The 16,172-nt window shown below is 42.5% G+C and overlaps 1 protein-coding gene across 1 annotated transcript; it reads right to left on the bottom strand.

Moving 5' to 3' along the window:
• Positions 1-4,118: 4,118 nt before the first annotated feature.
• LOC111858473 (calponin-3-like) lies at positions 4,119-16,057 on the bottom strand. The gene is made up of 7 exons (XM_023840284.1): positions 15,745-16,057; positions 8,330-8,451; positions 7,878-7,944; positions 7,443-7,580; positions 7,209-7,325; positions 6,667-6,813; positions 4,119-5,360 (listed from the first exon to the last, which is right to left on the bottom strand). The coding sequence occupies exons 1-7, from the start codon at positions 15,799-15,801 to the stop codon at positions 5,016-5,018; spliced, it is 993 nt and encodes a 330-aa protein (XP_023696052.1). The 5' UTR covers positions 15,802-16,057; the 3' UTR covers positions 4,119-5,015.
• Positions 16,058-16,172: the final 115 nt, after the last annotated feature.

The raw sequence follows: 16,172 nt of genomic DNA, 5'->3' as shown, positions 1-16,172 counted from the left end.
CCACACTGGGAAATATCAGCTAGGTAGGTATCAAAGAAAGGAAAGACCAGTATGAGTAGGATCCTGTCGATTTACTCGCTGGACTGCCTGCCTTCATGCCACACATGCACACCAGTAAAAATGCCCTGATCCTTAGAGTTCCGGAAGGTGGAAGCCAAGGCCAGCGCTCGCTTGCCCATCTTTGCAGAGACCAAAACATCCATCCATCCATCCATTTTCTGAAACCACTTGTCCTATTCAGGGTCGCAGGGGGTTCAGAGCCTATGGGCGCAAGGCAGAGAACGATCCGGGATGGGGTGCCAATCCATCACAGGACACACTCACCCACCATTCACACCTATGGGCAATTTGGTAACTCCAGTTAACCTGTTTTTGGACTGTGGGGGGAAACTGGAGTACCCAGAGGAATCCCCACGATGACACAGGGAGAACATGCAAATGAGACCAAAAAAGTCAACTCATTATTGATTGCCTCCACTCAAAATCGAATAGATAAAATTAAGACTGAAGCCCTGCCCTCTTTGTTAAACTGTCCAGCAAATGCAGTTTGCATTGCATCACTGTGAGAAAAATCACAAGCTGTGCTGAGAGCTGATGACCAGCGCAGAGTGTGAGCACACTCATTTGGCTATTTTCTGCATGCTGAGTCATACTATCCGCCAGTGGCACAGTCTTGTCTTTGTGCTTTTGGGCTCCTAGTGTCCTTGACAAGCCTACATGCACATTATTGAAATTTCAAAGATTGGTTTTAAAGCTTAATTGCCTTACTTTTACCAGTCTGATGTAAAATCATCCTGTCTATTTAGTTAATGGCAAGGGCAACTTTATTTATAACGCACTTTCACACAATGAAGTTGACCAAAGTGCTACAAGTGTATCAGAGCCTAGTTAAAGTTGATGTATATCCACCCCACCCCCTCAAGCAGAGACACTTTGACTAATGGCATGAAAAACTCTCACCCCAGAGCTAATAGACTCCAGATTGCTGAAATGAGTACAGTCCTCGGTGTTGCCTTTGGACACAGACGTGATCCCAGTAGGCTACCACTGCTCAGCAGAGTCAAAGTAGAACAGCATCTCTTTATTCATTTATTCCCCATCCCATTCTACCTACGCACCATAGAAAATTCTGGAAAACCAGGTTTCACTGCCTCCTTTTGCGATTGACCTTTGCCCTTGGCCCTCCACTGTTGTGCTGCTTAGCAAGAAAAGAGAGATTCAACTCCCATTGCTGATGGTGTCATTGCTTCTGCTGGGAATCAAGACAGTCAATTTAAATGCAATCAACTGGGTATGGTGGGCAACCAAATAGCAGTATGAAGGAAGAGAACGTTCATCGATTATCAGAGCTGCAGTGAACAAAGTAACCAAAGCAAAATGCTAATGTGATATTTCACCCAAGCAGTGGATTACACGCAAGTTTTTGAAGGAAATTAACAATTCCTGAACAACTAGGTTAGGAGTTACCAGGTGTGTGTAACAACCAGGATGTAGGCATTGTGGCATCAGCAAGGCACAGATGAGGACTTTTCCAGAATGTTTAACTAACATCACATCCCAATGTGTTGGCCTGACTTGCAGAGGAATCCTTGGAGGAGTTTAATGCATTATATGACAGCAAGCGTCTTAAACGATTCTCAAGTGGGTCAGATCATTAGCAGCATTTCTGCATTGAGCGATTTGTTTGTTCTTCAGCTAATGGCAAAAACCGCAATCCCGTGCCTCCGTTTTTCCAACTGGACACTCCGTTTTGACAAGGAAGCCGTGCTCATCTGATTAGCCTTGTCTAAGGGCGTTTTTCCACCGCACCAGGTACCGTACTTTCGGTACTTCCATGAAGTGCTGAAAGTTTGGTACTTCTTCTATGTCGGTTTTCCACTGGCGTAAAGAATGGTACCGGCGCCAAATGATATCATCATTGACCGCCCCTGATTGACAGCCCAAAATTAAAACTAACAGTTGAGGCTGGAAAATGCGGTTTATTGTTATGTCAGCTTCTATCACAGTATAAGATTAAGTAAAATCCAAATCATGCTGCCATCAATTACGTTTACGTAGGCACACTTGCTTTGGCTAAGCCGATCAAAGCAGTAAGAATTAGCTTACTGCTAATTCAGTCTTTTGGAAGCAAACAAATAATTTAATTATGTTTTTTTATTTTCTAGCGGCATTGTTCGGTGTTTCGCTTGTGCCCCATTTCTTCCATGCGGCTTGGTATTACGGTATTCCGGGCAATTCAGTTTCCCTATGTTTCTCCTGTCTATCAGGAAAAAATGTTTCCCCTAATATTAAAGCAAAAGAGGTATGTGAAATGTCTGAAAGTCACTCAGGTACATTATTACATGTGAATACAGTAGATCGTCACGCATAATATAGTCTTACAAGCAATTTCATCAAGAAATATCTCTATCCAGCGAATTAAGTAATTTCATTTATTATCTGTAAAAACAAAAAACATAGAAAAGGCATGTGATGTTTTAAAATTAATATATGGCTTGTTTACCTCAAGAGCTTCGTAAAAAGACATGAAAACAACAGCGAAACCGTGTACAAATCAACGCGCGACAGGGGAAACTGAATTGCCCGGAACGGCAAAAACTTTTTTATTTCGAGTCGTGCCATCCAAATCCCACTGGATCTGTTCATCCGACCATATAGCGATTAAAGCCTATGTTTCCTCGTTTGTCCATCCTTCCATTTTACTTTTTTATATTTTTGTTTCTACTACTTTTTGTTTCTCGCTGTAATCGCTCTGTTCGCTGTGTGTTTCAAAAGATGGCGGTTGTATTTTGTGTTTCAGCGGCAGGCTATTTGCATAACCAATCGACAGCAAATACGTTTGCAAGTCCCACCCCAAAGTACCGAAGTACCAAAGAAGTACCCTAACTGGTTTGGCACTTTCGGTACTCGAGAGTCGAGATTTCGTTACTGGTACTCGACCGGAAGTCAATGGAAAAGCGAAAGTACCGAAAGTACCGTACCGAAAGTACCGTACTTTGTGCGGCAGAAAAGCGCCCTAAGGTGTCAAACAGACAAATCAATCCAATCCAATCTGTGTGTCAAATGACCAACTTCTTGCCCACAAGATAATTTCACATTTTTGAAACTTTTCCACGTTTGCATGGAAAAGTGGAATTTCAGTGCATATTTCTGTAAATCGGTAATGGCAAACAGGATTAACTTATCCAAAATGGTCAAAAGCCACAATGTCTGTCTGTCTGTCTAAGGAATTGAACATTTTTCAGTCATCTTGATTTTATTTATCTGGCATGAATCACAGGCCACAAAACCAGTAGTAGGAAGAGAAACTAATCTCTCAAATGTTAACATCCCTGCGCTTTTGGCTTTTAGGGAGGAGGGAGGGTGAGCTTAAATTAGACATGATTGCTTTTGCAGAAATGCATTTAAGTTTGATGGGTTGAAGCCTATTTTCCTACAGTTTATAAGAATTCACGACAGACAGCAGAAATGGAATACAGTATCGAGCGAACGCTTCACATAGCTTTGGAAAAAGAGTAGCCCTAGGTTTAGTGTCGGCAAGACCCTGGAATCCAGAATTTTCTTCATTTGATGCTGCTGAAAATGGCAGCCACCAGAATAACATCTATCTTTCCATGTGAAGCAACTCCCTGCTGGGTTGGAGGGGAAACTCAGAATCCGTAAATTTGGCTTGAAGCAAGGTGACAGGCGTGGAGGGACCACAGCGAGAAAAGCTGCTTGGGACACAACAAGCAGAGCAGAGGCGGGTCGAAGCTTCTCTGGCTGTAGGCCCCCAAAACACATTCCGAGGCCCGAGGGGCTCCTGGCTTCCGTTTCGCAAGATTCCACCGTTTACATGGTAACCGGCGTTTTCCTAAACTCTGGAGGTCTGTGTTTTCAGTTTAAATTCGGCCGCTAAACAAAGCCACGATTATCTCCAGGCAAAGAACTGTGTTGATGTGGGGGAGGGGGGGTGGACTTGAAATAGTGCCATAAGACCTTTCTCATGAACTCCAGATGAAGGTTTCTGTCCTCCAAATGAAATGAAAAGGCGGCCATCTTCTGTCCTGTGATTTTACATCTGAAATGCTTATAGCCTGACACAGCTAGCCATGGACAGGAAAATGATCAGAAGTGACTGATTTTCTAATTATTTATTTCTGTGGCTGACACTTTACCCCAAAATAACGATTCATTGTGACAATTTATAGTAAATACCTGGATCTGGGGGTACAATCAAAAAAACAAAAAAAAAACCTAAATATTAAAATTTAAAAACATTAAATGTAGTTATAAAAAACATAGAAGGTTCACACTTCGAAAAAAAAAACATGGTAATAAATACAGAGAGAGTAGATTTTACATACATTAAGACCTTATGGCGCATCTGATGTAATAAAATAAAAAATATTTTTAGTAACATGGAAAACAACTGAGAAGAGGGAAAAACCTGTTCCAGTGTTTTTTCTTTTAATTATTATTTTTTAAAAACATCCCACAGTCCAATAAGAAGGTGCAACCAGTTTCCTTCACTCACCCTAATGGCCACAGAGTATTATAATCTTGATATATAATATATTAAAGGCAATGGGGAAAAGATCAGAAGCTACATATGTACACCGGACTGACATGCACGACATTCCCCTTTAAGAGAACAGAACCTTTTGAAGAGTCATAATATGAGACATGATTGTAGTATAAAGTACTGGACACTTCATCATTGTGGCAAAAACAAAATCATTACTTCACAGTAATCAATACTTCATAAAAAAAGGTTAAAAAGAATAAAAGTGGAATGTTCTTAACCTTATGATAAACAGAACTGAGTACTGGTACTTTCTACAGAGTACTATAATTGATTAAAATACTGATGTTTTCGACAGGCGGGAGGAAAGGAACGCAGACAAGCAGCCGTTTTTGTCTTGCACTTCAGCTGGAGCGTAAAAGCTAACGTGGAAAGCAAAAGACTTGCCCTGTTGATTTTTAGGAAGAGAGAGACATAAAGCTGGCTTAACTCGGCCTGCACTGGATTCTGCCTAATAGTCGATGGCCTGGTCATTGTAGTGACCGCCGTACTCGTCCTGGTAGTTGAGCGGGTACTCGTCGGGGTAGTCACCCTGATAGTCAGTGTCGCTGGCCTCGGAGCCGTTGGTGCCTGTGCCCATGCCCTGGCTGCCGTTAGCGTGGACTGTGGGCTCCAGGGGAGTGGCACAGTACTTGGGGTCGAAGACCTGCCGGCCGAGCCCGTAGACGCTCATGCCCTTCTGGGAGGCCACCTTGTTGGTGCCCATCTGCAGGGAGATGGTGGACGAGTCCAATGGCTGCACAGCCACCTTCTGATCAAAGATGTCTCTGCGGGTGCCAGGAGCGGCCATGCCAGCCTACAGACAGGGCACAGGGTGTGAGACGGATCCAGCGCCATCTCCTACACAGCCTCAGAAGTGGGGGTTAAATGTTTCATCGCAAAATGATTATTCAGGGCAATTTAACCGGGATCTCTGTCCATAACCAGATTACACAGTTGACAAGCTTACGGTTTAAATAGCCAAACACTATTTGTTCAGGAAAATTAAGCTGCTTTGTCAGACGGGCCTGGAACTGGAACACAGGGAGGTTTAAGGGCGGAGATTAAGCTTCTCTCGCTCTCATGTATGGGGGTCAGTACAAAGAGACCCAGGGAAAGGCAGGGAGTAGCTTACATAGTGAAATGACATTTCTGGAGGAGAAACAAGACAGAAATCTATGCTTAAGCTCCAGATATCGATTTTAAACCTTAGCAGTAACTGCCAGCCAGACTCTCTGGTTGGAGATCAAGTGGACTTTACTGTCACACCATCCATACAAAGGTAAACAGTAACACAAAATAGTGACAGAGGGAGGGTTCTCACAGTAACGTGCAAAAACAGGATAGAGCATGCAAAAGCAGAGGTGCTGGGCACCAGGGATTATGCAGTACTGTGCAAAAAGAAGTTTAAAGCTATTTATCTGGGCAGTGAGGACACATTTGCTCAGAACAAAAAAACAATTTAGCATTAGAACAAATGCAAATTAAGAGTAACACAACAAAAAGTGTAAGAATTTCTTCTGTTCTCCAAAAAGGTACTTGCAACTAGCTGGATGTCCAGATGAACATCGCTTCAGTTCCCAAACCTCCCCTCAGGGCCACCTCAGCCATTCCGTGTGTTTGTTACATTTCACCACCAACTCTCTTAATTAACTTAATTCGTTAAAAAAAAAAAAAAGTCAATGAGATTTTGATTATCTATACAAGGTGTGCCGGTGAAAAATATCACATGGCTGTATTGGATGGATGAGGCAATTACTGGGGTGATTTTAGCAGAAGATTTGAAACAGCTAAGCTAAGCTACATATGTACACCGGACTGACATGCACGACATAATGCATGCACGACATAATTAGGCATAATGGCATCGTTTTACACCAACATGAAGGTCATTTAAACACTTTCTTTTGCTGCCTAAGACTTCTGCACAGGACTGTACACACAGTGCAACGTGAATGTATGTAAACAAGTAGAAAGATAGCAGTAGCAAGATGGGTCCTCTAGACAAGAGGATGGGAGGGCTGAGCTAGGGCATTATGGGCTATCAATGCAACGTCAGCCAATCAAAACCTAACAAGCCTGCTAGCTAGACAAACCACTAGCTAGCTAAAAGCTGAGCCTACCTGGCTGGCGCCTTTGTTTGTTCCCATCTGCAAGCTGATGGTAGTCTGGTCAAAGGGCTTGTCCGTCTGAATCTTAGGGTCATAGAGATGTCTCCTAGTCCCGTACGCCGTCATCCCGGCTTGACTGGCGCACTTGTTCGTGCCCATCTGTCCAAAAGTTAGCAGGAAACAAGGCCTTTGAACGAGCTTCCCGAGTCACCCTCAACAGCCGGCACGAGTCCAGAACACATTATCCACTACATACGGCACCTTAGATAAGGATGATCAGAAGAGCACAGCTTCCTTGTTAAAACTATCACAAGCTCCATCCCTTATAATTCTGATGAGTGACCACAAAAACCAAGAGTGTGTCACTAAACTCAGAAGGGTGACAATAGCAATTCAGTAAATGTTACTATCTGGCCACTTTGGGACCAAGGCACTATTTTCCAAATAGTTGAATGTCACTATCGTAGAATAATGAATTGCAACAAATCTTACACTTTCCTTAAATCCTTTTATACACACGTTAGTGATTAATGTACTGAATTGTACATTCTGACCTGTAGCCCAATGACGCACTGTCCAGCCTTCATCTTCTCCTCGTTGAACTGCCGTGTCTGCCTGTCGGCGTATTTCACGCCGATGTCTACCTTTGTGTCAATGCCTTTCGTCTTGGCCTGTTGAGTACAGTGAGACTCATTGGGGTCAAAGACTCAATGCCAACTTTTCAATGGAAAAAAAACAAAAGCAAAATGGAGATCTTGTTCTCACTCACTGCAGAAGTAGGAGCGTACCATACTGGCCAAAGCGAGGAGTGTGGTCTGGACTTGAGTCATGTTTCCATTTTCAAAGAGGTCGTTCGCTTCAAAGATGTCATTGGGCTTCAAGCCATAGTTCAGAATAGCTTTGATGAAGTTTCCCAGGTTTTCCAGCTGGGGGAGGGAGAGAAGGCATACTTTACGGGGAAGCGGTCATGATTTCACAGGCTAGGTTACATCCCCCACGGAATGCAGACTTGGCCAGGGGGACGGACCTCACGTTAAAGAAGGCGCATGCAATTTCTCAGGCTTGCCAATAGCTTGTAAAGCTTTTGTTAGCATACCCCAAATTAACATATGCTTGCTGGTTAGATGCAAGTTCTGTTCACTTATACATTTTCAGTAATCTGGTGAAAGCGTGTACATTTGAGGCAGAGTGTGCACACATGCTGAGGGAGACACATTTCTCACCTTATGCCAGTTTAGTTTAGAATGGTTGATTTTCTTTACTGAACCAGGCTGCAGCTTGTTAATCAAACTGTACAAATGACACAAATATATAAACAGATATTTATGTTCACCAGAGGAATACAGTCACACAAATCTGTCTATTTGCTATTTCAGTGTTTGACAAGCCAGTGCTCGGTGAAGCCTATACAGTTTGCATTTTTGCTCCTTCCCAGCACATCTGTACCAGGCGTCTGGTATTCTTCACTGTTTGGTTCCTTCTTGACAGTTTCTTTCAGGTGTGCTGGGACTGGGGAGGGAGCAAAAATGTGGACTGTCCAGGGCCCCCCGAAGGCCGGATTGGGAAACGTTGCTCTATTCATTACAGATACAGGTGATATATCTTGGTGGCACATTGCAGGGGCCACTTTGTGACCGCAGACAGCTCTACAGGAACACAGCCCTCAGTCACTCACTCGCACAGGATGACACCGTCCTTCAGGCCCTGCTGGAAGTTCTCCCCAATGGGCATGCCCGTCACCTCCTCGATCCAGAAGCGCAGCTCCTCCTCCTTCTGCAGGTCATACTTTTGGGCGATCTGCAAGAAGCAGCCATGAGATCTCTCAGACCAATGCACGTGCAAGAAAATGACTCAGGGGCAGGAGGTCTGAGAGGAGAGACTCCCCGCATGAGGAGGTCCAACAGGAGAGACCCTCCATGAGGGGTCCTACAGTAGAGACACTTGAGACTTCCATGGGAAATCCTCAGCTTGAAGGAGATATCTTAAATCAGTATTTTCCAGCTAGTGGATAGTGCCCCAAAAGTGGATCATTTAGTGAGTTGCAAAGTGTGCGTAAAGAAAGAAAAAAAAAACAGCACCCCCCCCCCCCACAAATATGACCAATTTTTTTTATAAATTTTCTGTGAAATTAATTTATCATGGCAGGGTCAAACCAGTTGAGAACCACTGGCCTAAACAACCATGAAACCTGCCATCTCGGAAAGCTCAATAAAAATCTGAATAAAATAAAACAACCCACAGTCAACGATTCCTGTTCTAACCAGATCACCTTCATATCCTCCCAGACGAGCACAAATGCGAATTAATGCAGTTCCACTGTAATCTGGTTAGCAAGAAAAACAACCAGTGTTTACTGGACCAGACATATTTACACAGACATGAAGTTACAGCCCAGTTCAGCTCTGTTTCACACCAAATACCATACTGTAATGTAGAGCCATTCTTTGGTTTCAACACTACATCAGGCTCAGCATACAGTATAGCACTTCAAAATGGCTCTTCAAAACACAACGGTATAGTAACCTAGACTGAATAATCATATGTTTGAAATTATGCACCTCAAAATCACATTGATTCAGATATTTAAAAAAAAATTCAAAATAAACATCAGTCAGTTACCTAAATTACCACTTCAGAGGATACAGGAAGGATTTAAGAGGTTGGTTTAAAATGTTTAAAAGTCATGCCACAGCAACAGCAAACAGACCGTTTCAAGAGAACAAAAGCTGATTAGATCTATGAGAGTCCACAAGGAACATGCAGCACAGCAGATCATCCTGTCTGGGGAGGGAAGGTCCTCCTGGGCTGCAAATTACAGGCTATTCTCATTCGCAGCTTTGCTCTTCAGCACCCAGGTCCCCGGTTTCTGCATTTGCTTGAATTATGTTCTACAAACATATTGCAAGGGGAAGCATAATTTATTACTTAAACACAGCTGGAGGGAGCAAAAACGTGAATCGTCTGTGGTCCCCAAGAACCGGGCTGGGAAACGTTAACTTAACACGTACTCATTCACCAGACGAAGAGCATCTGTGTGCAAAAGACTGCACGCAGGACCGGTGCTCAACGTCAGCTGCCATTCGCGTCGACTTTGTGTCAGCGTCAGCCAAGGGGATGGGGAAGCGGGACAAAGAATTTAGCTGTGAAGTGGTGCTGACACAGTGGAAGATCGGGTTAAGCGACAAAAAGGCTTTGTTACATTCTGAGTGTTTGTCCAGGAACGATGCCAGCAGAGGCAAAAACAAAATAAATTAATCAACTGCAGGGATTGAGAGTTTTACGATAGCGTGTGTATTACTGAATCTACATTTTAAGAATTTGTGCACATATCTGGTATAACACAGCATTGATAAGTACCAAATTTTTTTTTGGGGGGGGGGGGGGGTAGACACACCCTAAAGAAACTTAAATGATTCAATAGGTGAGGAATTGCCTTTTGGTGCTCCACTCCATAGTTGAGGAGATGTTTTAAATTCCTACAGCAATTGCCAGCTTATGTTACTCTACAAACTGCTTCCAGTCTCAGCTACATATTAGTCATACGTTTAATAAGTACCAGAATGGACAGCACGTCCTTCTCTTGCAAACTCTAACTCCGTTTCCGCATAGTTTGGCATTTCACTCGAGATAATGAGGAAAATGTTTTTTTGATGGTATGGTAACATGGGGTTAAGACAATTTACTACCAAAATTCCACAGATCACAGTTTCATTTTGAAAACCCTTATCTTTATGCAGTGTATGGATAAAGGTTGGCATTCACCATGTTATGGCTGTTACTCAATAGAACTTGAAGGCAATGAATATGGTCCTTTAAGAATGAGAAGGTGAAGTTTGAGACAGCCCAACTCACAACGTCTGATGCCCATCCATCTTCACTGTTCAGTTCACTTTCCCCTCCATACACAAAAATTCATTTGGTAACCTTACATGTCTTATGACTTATTGAATTTACCAAAAACAGGCTTTGATTAAACACAGCAATGCTTTATCTGAAGAGAAGTTAAATGTTCCATGAGAGATTAATGGCTACAGGGGAAAAAAGTGCAAACTAGAAGAACACTTAACCTTTCCAGACACAAAACAAGCCTTGTTGTGATTCTGTAGCACAACACGCCTCCTTAGTCAGAGCTGACATCCAGAGAAGTAAAAGATCACTGGTCACTGGAAACAGCCCATAACAAACCCTGAGATGCTCCCTTTATCAGTATGAGTATTTGGCAGAGACCCTCCAAGCTTGGAAAATGATTTCTGGTCACTCCTTCTCATCAAGATGTCAGAATTCTGGATTGTGTGGAGACAATGCTGACAGAGTAGCAAAACATGCATCGCTGCTCTTCACGGCCAACGGAGTTGAAAGGTCTGTAGGCAGGATAACACTTTCCACTGCTTCAAGAAGACTGTTTAACGCAGTACAAAAAGATCCAGTGTCCTTTATGAAAATGGCATGATTGTCAATCCCAGAATCTAAGCCTCTGGAAAGACTCTGGCTTCATGACAGAAAAATCTGACCTATGAGCCGGTTGTAGCCTGGATCTCGCTCTTCTCATTCCGCTTCCATTGGGGCTTAAAGGAGAAATGTTCTGGACACCGTTTCTGTCCTGTAACTGCCTCATAAACCATGTCCTTACACAGGCTACCTGGACAGTTCTAGAGGAACTCGCTGGATTTTTTTAGATAATGGACTCCTTGTCCTTCTGGAGGCCCAAACTGACCGTGTTACTACCAGCTATGCAACATCACCCCTGCTTCTCCATGCAGTAAATGACCTACTAATTCAGCTATCAAAAAATGTTGCTGGTGAAAACCCCTTAACTCAAAATGCAAACAAGTTTGCACAGCAAATATGGCGATTACTTTTTGCTCCAGTGAATGGGGAGAACTTGAAGGCCACAAACCAATAGCCCCACCATCCAAGGTCTCCAAATAAAAAAAGAAAACTCAGACCGTGAACTTCCTGGATTCGGAGCCATGAGCTGTTTGGCAGAGCAGCTCCAGGAAATCATGACACCTCAAGGATGAAGTGGTGACAGATGTTTTGTACCAGGAACGCAAAAGAACGATCCGGTGTCAGCGCTTAAAAGGAAAATACCACACTACCAGCTCAGAAGTTCAATAATAAGAGTGGCTGGAAAACACACACACACACATACACATACAAAATATTGCTGACCAAGGGACTGCATGACCACAGTGTAATTCAACACAAAAGCAGGGCAGCCCAAATACAGCTGAATGCTATAGCAGGCTGCAGTAGATGCTGTAGCAGGGCGTATTAGATGCTATATTAGACTGTAGCAAATGCTGTAGTAGGCTGGGGCGTGCCAACAGCCCTGCAAACATTGAGGGATTTCCCGAAAGGCATCGAGAGACTGGAAATTGAAACCTAGGAGGCCCATTAACTGCTGAAATGAAAACGCTTCCATCCAACCCCCCATTCTTAAAAAAACAAAACAAAAAAAAACACAAGCCTGTCAAACTCTTGAATGGCTGGATCAGTCTTGGCAATAGAGGTCAGTCAGGCCACAGGATGCCGGCACCTTAATGACCAAACTCATAAGAGCGATTCTACTGCCATGAAAAATCATGGGTTTTTAAAGGCTTGCAATTGCGATGTTGTGCTTATGTGATGATGGGTAGGGATAGTGATATTGGAATGGGGGCGGAGCCTGTCAGTCTGCCAGTGATTGACAGCTTGCCTTTCAGGTTACAGGAATTCAGCAGTGGCTTTGCATGCAGCGGGCATCCAAAACATTTGTCCCATTCTTTGCTTTCTACAATTTCTTAATTTTATTTTTGCCAAGGACTTCATTGTAGAAAACCACTCAAAACAAGTGCCTAGTCAATTGTGGATCGACTGAAAAATATTCAAAACAGTAATTCCCATGCAAATATCAAAAATATCCTGGAAAGCTGAGAGGAGATACAAATACTAAATAAGAGGAAATGTCCAGAATCAGCTTTATTTGTTTTTCCTTGTCAACAAGCTCCTGAACAGTCAAGTGACATTCCACCTTATCAAAGCGTCATTGTGTCTGGCTCTGAGAGGATCACATATCTTCCCACACTTCGTGGTGCCAAATCTTGCTCTCGAAACAGTTCACAAAAACACGACTCTTCCGGCTCAATTTTAGTTGTATGGCTTGAATCTCATACTTCAAAGCAAACAAACCTACATGAAATTCAGAGAAATTCTCTGGTATAAGCAAAACACAGGCTCTCTGCTTCACATATATATATATATATATATATATATATATATATATATATATATATATATATATATATATAACAAAAACTTGATACTGTATCAAATTAATTACCAGTATCAGTATGTTAACCTTAAATGGAAGAAAAAGATTGGATTTGTATACAGTCAATCAATAACCGATTCTGCATGCATATATGACATAAAACAAATACAAATGCAATTCACTGCTTAACAGGGTAAGCGCAATATCACTCTCTGATCTAAGTGTGAGAGATCCAGCCCCACCATGGTCAGCCATGTGTGAAGATGTGCAAACCACAAGAGGCGCCACAGTGCAGACATCTGAACACATGTTCATGCCTGAAGGCTCCATGTTGGGCTCAGTAAGCCTGATATGACCACCATATTCATATTCATATTCTAGATGGCAAATGGACAAGATATATATATCGAGGTTGCCAACTGTCATGCATCTGGCATGACACTCACACTTACAGACCCTCACGCAATAAATTTTATGGAAAATCAAGATCATTCCATTATAAACCTAAAATTAGCTACATCAAAAGCTTTGGGGTAGTCTGCAAGCCCTAGACACTATTTACAGGGTAATAAAACTGTCACATGTAAATGCATGTACATGTGTGTGCAGCCTTGTCTGGAATTGAAAATCTCACACCAGCTACTGACCAAAGTCAGCAACCCAGAATATATGAATAACTGCTTATTACTGAATTTGTCAGTGCTGAAGCATTTTAGAGACAAGACAGTTTAGAGAGAAACAAGGTGTGTCAAGCATTAGAAGAAAAAGAAAAATCAGTAATAAGTGACCTCCACTCTCTTGCGAGTGACTCCCTTCCTGTCTACTAGGTACATCAGTCAGACCTCTAACAAGGCTAAACTGCTGGCAGCCAGTTCATTCAAATTAAATAAAAACAGTTTTGCGTATAAACTTCTTTCCCAACCTAACAGTGACGAGGACAGGTGGCATGGATTAATTTGGACTTTAACTGGAGTAAACAAGCCACATAATAAAGTTCAGCTGAACACACATTTCATGGCTTGACTCTTCATTAAACCAAAGAGCCCCTAGGTCTGCCTGCTTGGACATTTCCAAAGGGCTGTTTTATTCCCACAAGATTAAAGGCAGATTAGTTAGAGTGACCAGGACCCTTTCATGGAATTAAGGGACTGATCAGCCTCCTAATAACTGAAAGGACAGAGAAGTGCTTCCAAGCTGAAGAAGTGGGCTATGCCACTCCCACGAGAAAAAAAAAGAAGAATCGTTTGCAAATCCTCTAAGGACCTCAGCTACATTGTGCTGAAGCAAGAAAAGTAGGAGGAGTCAGCAAGAGGAACCCCCTCCCCCAACAAATAAATAAATAAATAAATAGTGGTTTTTCAACTTGATATAGATTGTCTGATCAACATCAAGTTAAAACAACCAAGGGGTTTCGGTTTTTTATTTATTTTCCCAAAGGATATATTGACCAATCTGTTCTGTGGAAACTCCTTGCAACTGAGGAGCTTCTGCGACCAGTGCGCGCGATCGCACTTATCAGATGGAAATTGCCCATTAGAGCGCACTTAAAAGTCACAGGGCTGAGAGGGTACTGCGGGGGGGGGGATGAAGAGGACCACCCCCCTTTTTACGAAATAGCAACAGACTCTTGTTACCAGAAATGAGACGTGGCGTGTCTGGCACTCACAAGCGGTAGCGAAAATGTTGCTGCGTTTCACCCATCCCATGCACCGTTTCATACGCAATATGCAAAAAATGAAATGCATGGGGCGCTGCAGACTTTTGCAACAGCTGGGGCGATGGTATTAGTTACTTGGAAGCGGACAATGGGGAACAAAACCGAAAGTGCAATAAAGAACTTCGCCCAAAATACATTCATATTCATCAACCAGATGTAAAAAAAAATCCCGCATCTGAAAGTTTGGCTTTTGGAGTCTTGTCTAAGGGTTTCCGATGATGAAACGCTCCAAGACTGCAGGGACCTTGATTTGTACCCCACGCCACAGTCCAGCTGTCTTCCTTTGACGAGGTCACACACAAACTGGCATTGATTTTTATCTCAAAACCCCATTTTATCTGCAGTAAGTCGCTGTGGCTGTGGGATACCTTGCAATAAAAATTAACGATACTGTGCTAATCGCATCAGTATCCCAATTATAAATAGGCGATACTGGGTTATTTACAGTGCGTATGCGATGCTCCACCCTGCAACGTGGATAACACAGAATTTACAAAGACTGTTATATAGTCAACTGGATTACCATGAAAAGAATTTTTTACTGGTTCATATGACAGACGAACAACACTAACTTCGCGGTCACCAAATTTCAGTTCATCGGGCTAGGTTAATCTCTCTAGCAAAAACACTGAAATTAAGACTATAAAATTAACATGCATTAAATTTTTAACATTTTCTAAATAATATATACATAAACAATTGTGATTTTCCATTTTGCCATATATATATATATATTCAGCTTTTACGTGAAGGATATGACATGCGGTGCTTCACCTAAGAGAAGGCATAATTCATTCCCAAAGGAGAAACGCAGATCGGGTGACCTGTATTTAACTGAAAGCGCAGCAGGAAACAAAGAGAGCAACCGGACGGATGCCTGCAAGTTTCTCAAAAAAAAAGAAAAGAAAAAAGAAAACGAGGAAGATCACACTTTTCATCCATGATTTTAACATTTCTATTCACGGATAAACGTAAATACGGGAGATCTCCTTTTCACATGGGAAACATGGGGAAAACAGTGCCGTTTCGGCAGCACTTAAAATAAAATAAAAGCGCCCAGTCAAAACGGAAAAAATTAAGATAAAATCGAGCATCGCACTAACCACGGCAATATCCTTACCTTGCTTTTCACTTCTGCAGAGAGGCCGTAGGTCGGTCCCTTGTTGAACTGAGTCATTTTTCTTTGTTTTGTTATATAACCGAACAATGTCCACAAAATGATGTAGCTGTGTGTGTGTCCCTTCTGTTTATTCGATGTATAGAATGAACAAGAGATAGTTATGCAACGTAGTGCACCGTCCGAATGGGATAATTGGATCCGTAAGCTTTAATTCTGCAGGTTTCCCGTTAACTGCTCTTCAGATCTTAGGTGAAAGCACTACATCCACAGAAAGTTCGGGTTTCTTTAGCTCTTTTTGTGTTAAAGAAAGAAAAAAAAATGTCGCCACCAGATTGACGGGGGCATCTGAGCCAATCAGATTCGTCGTATTTGCATCTGTGTTTCTTTTGTTGAAATGGAAACAAGAACGGCTAGAGGAAACAAGAACA

The sequence above is a fragment of the Paramormyrops kingsleyae genome, chromosome 21, assembly GCF_048594095.1.
Source record: "Paramormyrops kingsleyae isolate MSU_618 chromosome 21, PKINGS_0.4, whole genome shotgun sequence".
In the NCBI taxonomy this organism is placed as follows: Eukaryota; Metazoa; Chordata; class Actinopteri; order Osteoglossiformes; family Mormyridae; genus Paramormyrops; species Paramormyrops kingsleyae.
Note: the sequence above shows the minus strand (reverse complement) of the source record. Positions and strands in the feature narration are given on the sequence as shown.

What these genes read in the sequence shown, in the direction of transcription:
- LOC111858473 (XM_023840284.1), bottom strand. Translation starts at nt 15,801, where the DNA reads ATGACTCAGTTCAACAAGGGACCGACCTACGGCCTCTCTGCAGAAGTG. An exon ending in CTGCAGAAGTGAAAAGCAAG is followed by an intron (nt 8,452 to 15,744) that starts GTAAGGATATTG and finishes TGCTTCTTGCAG; the next exon opens with ATCGCCCAAAAGTATGACCT. An exon ending in CAAACAAAGGCGCCAGCCAG is followed by an intron (nt 5,361 to 6,666) that starts GTAGGCTCAGCT and finishes CCCTGTCTGTAG; the next exon opens with GCTGGCATGGCCGCTCCTGG.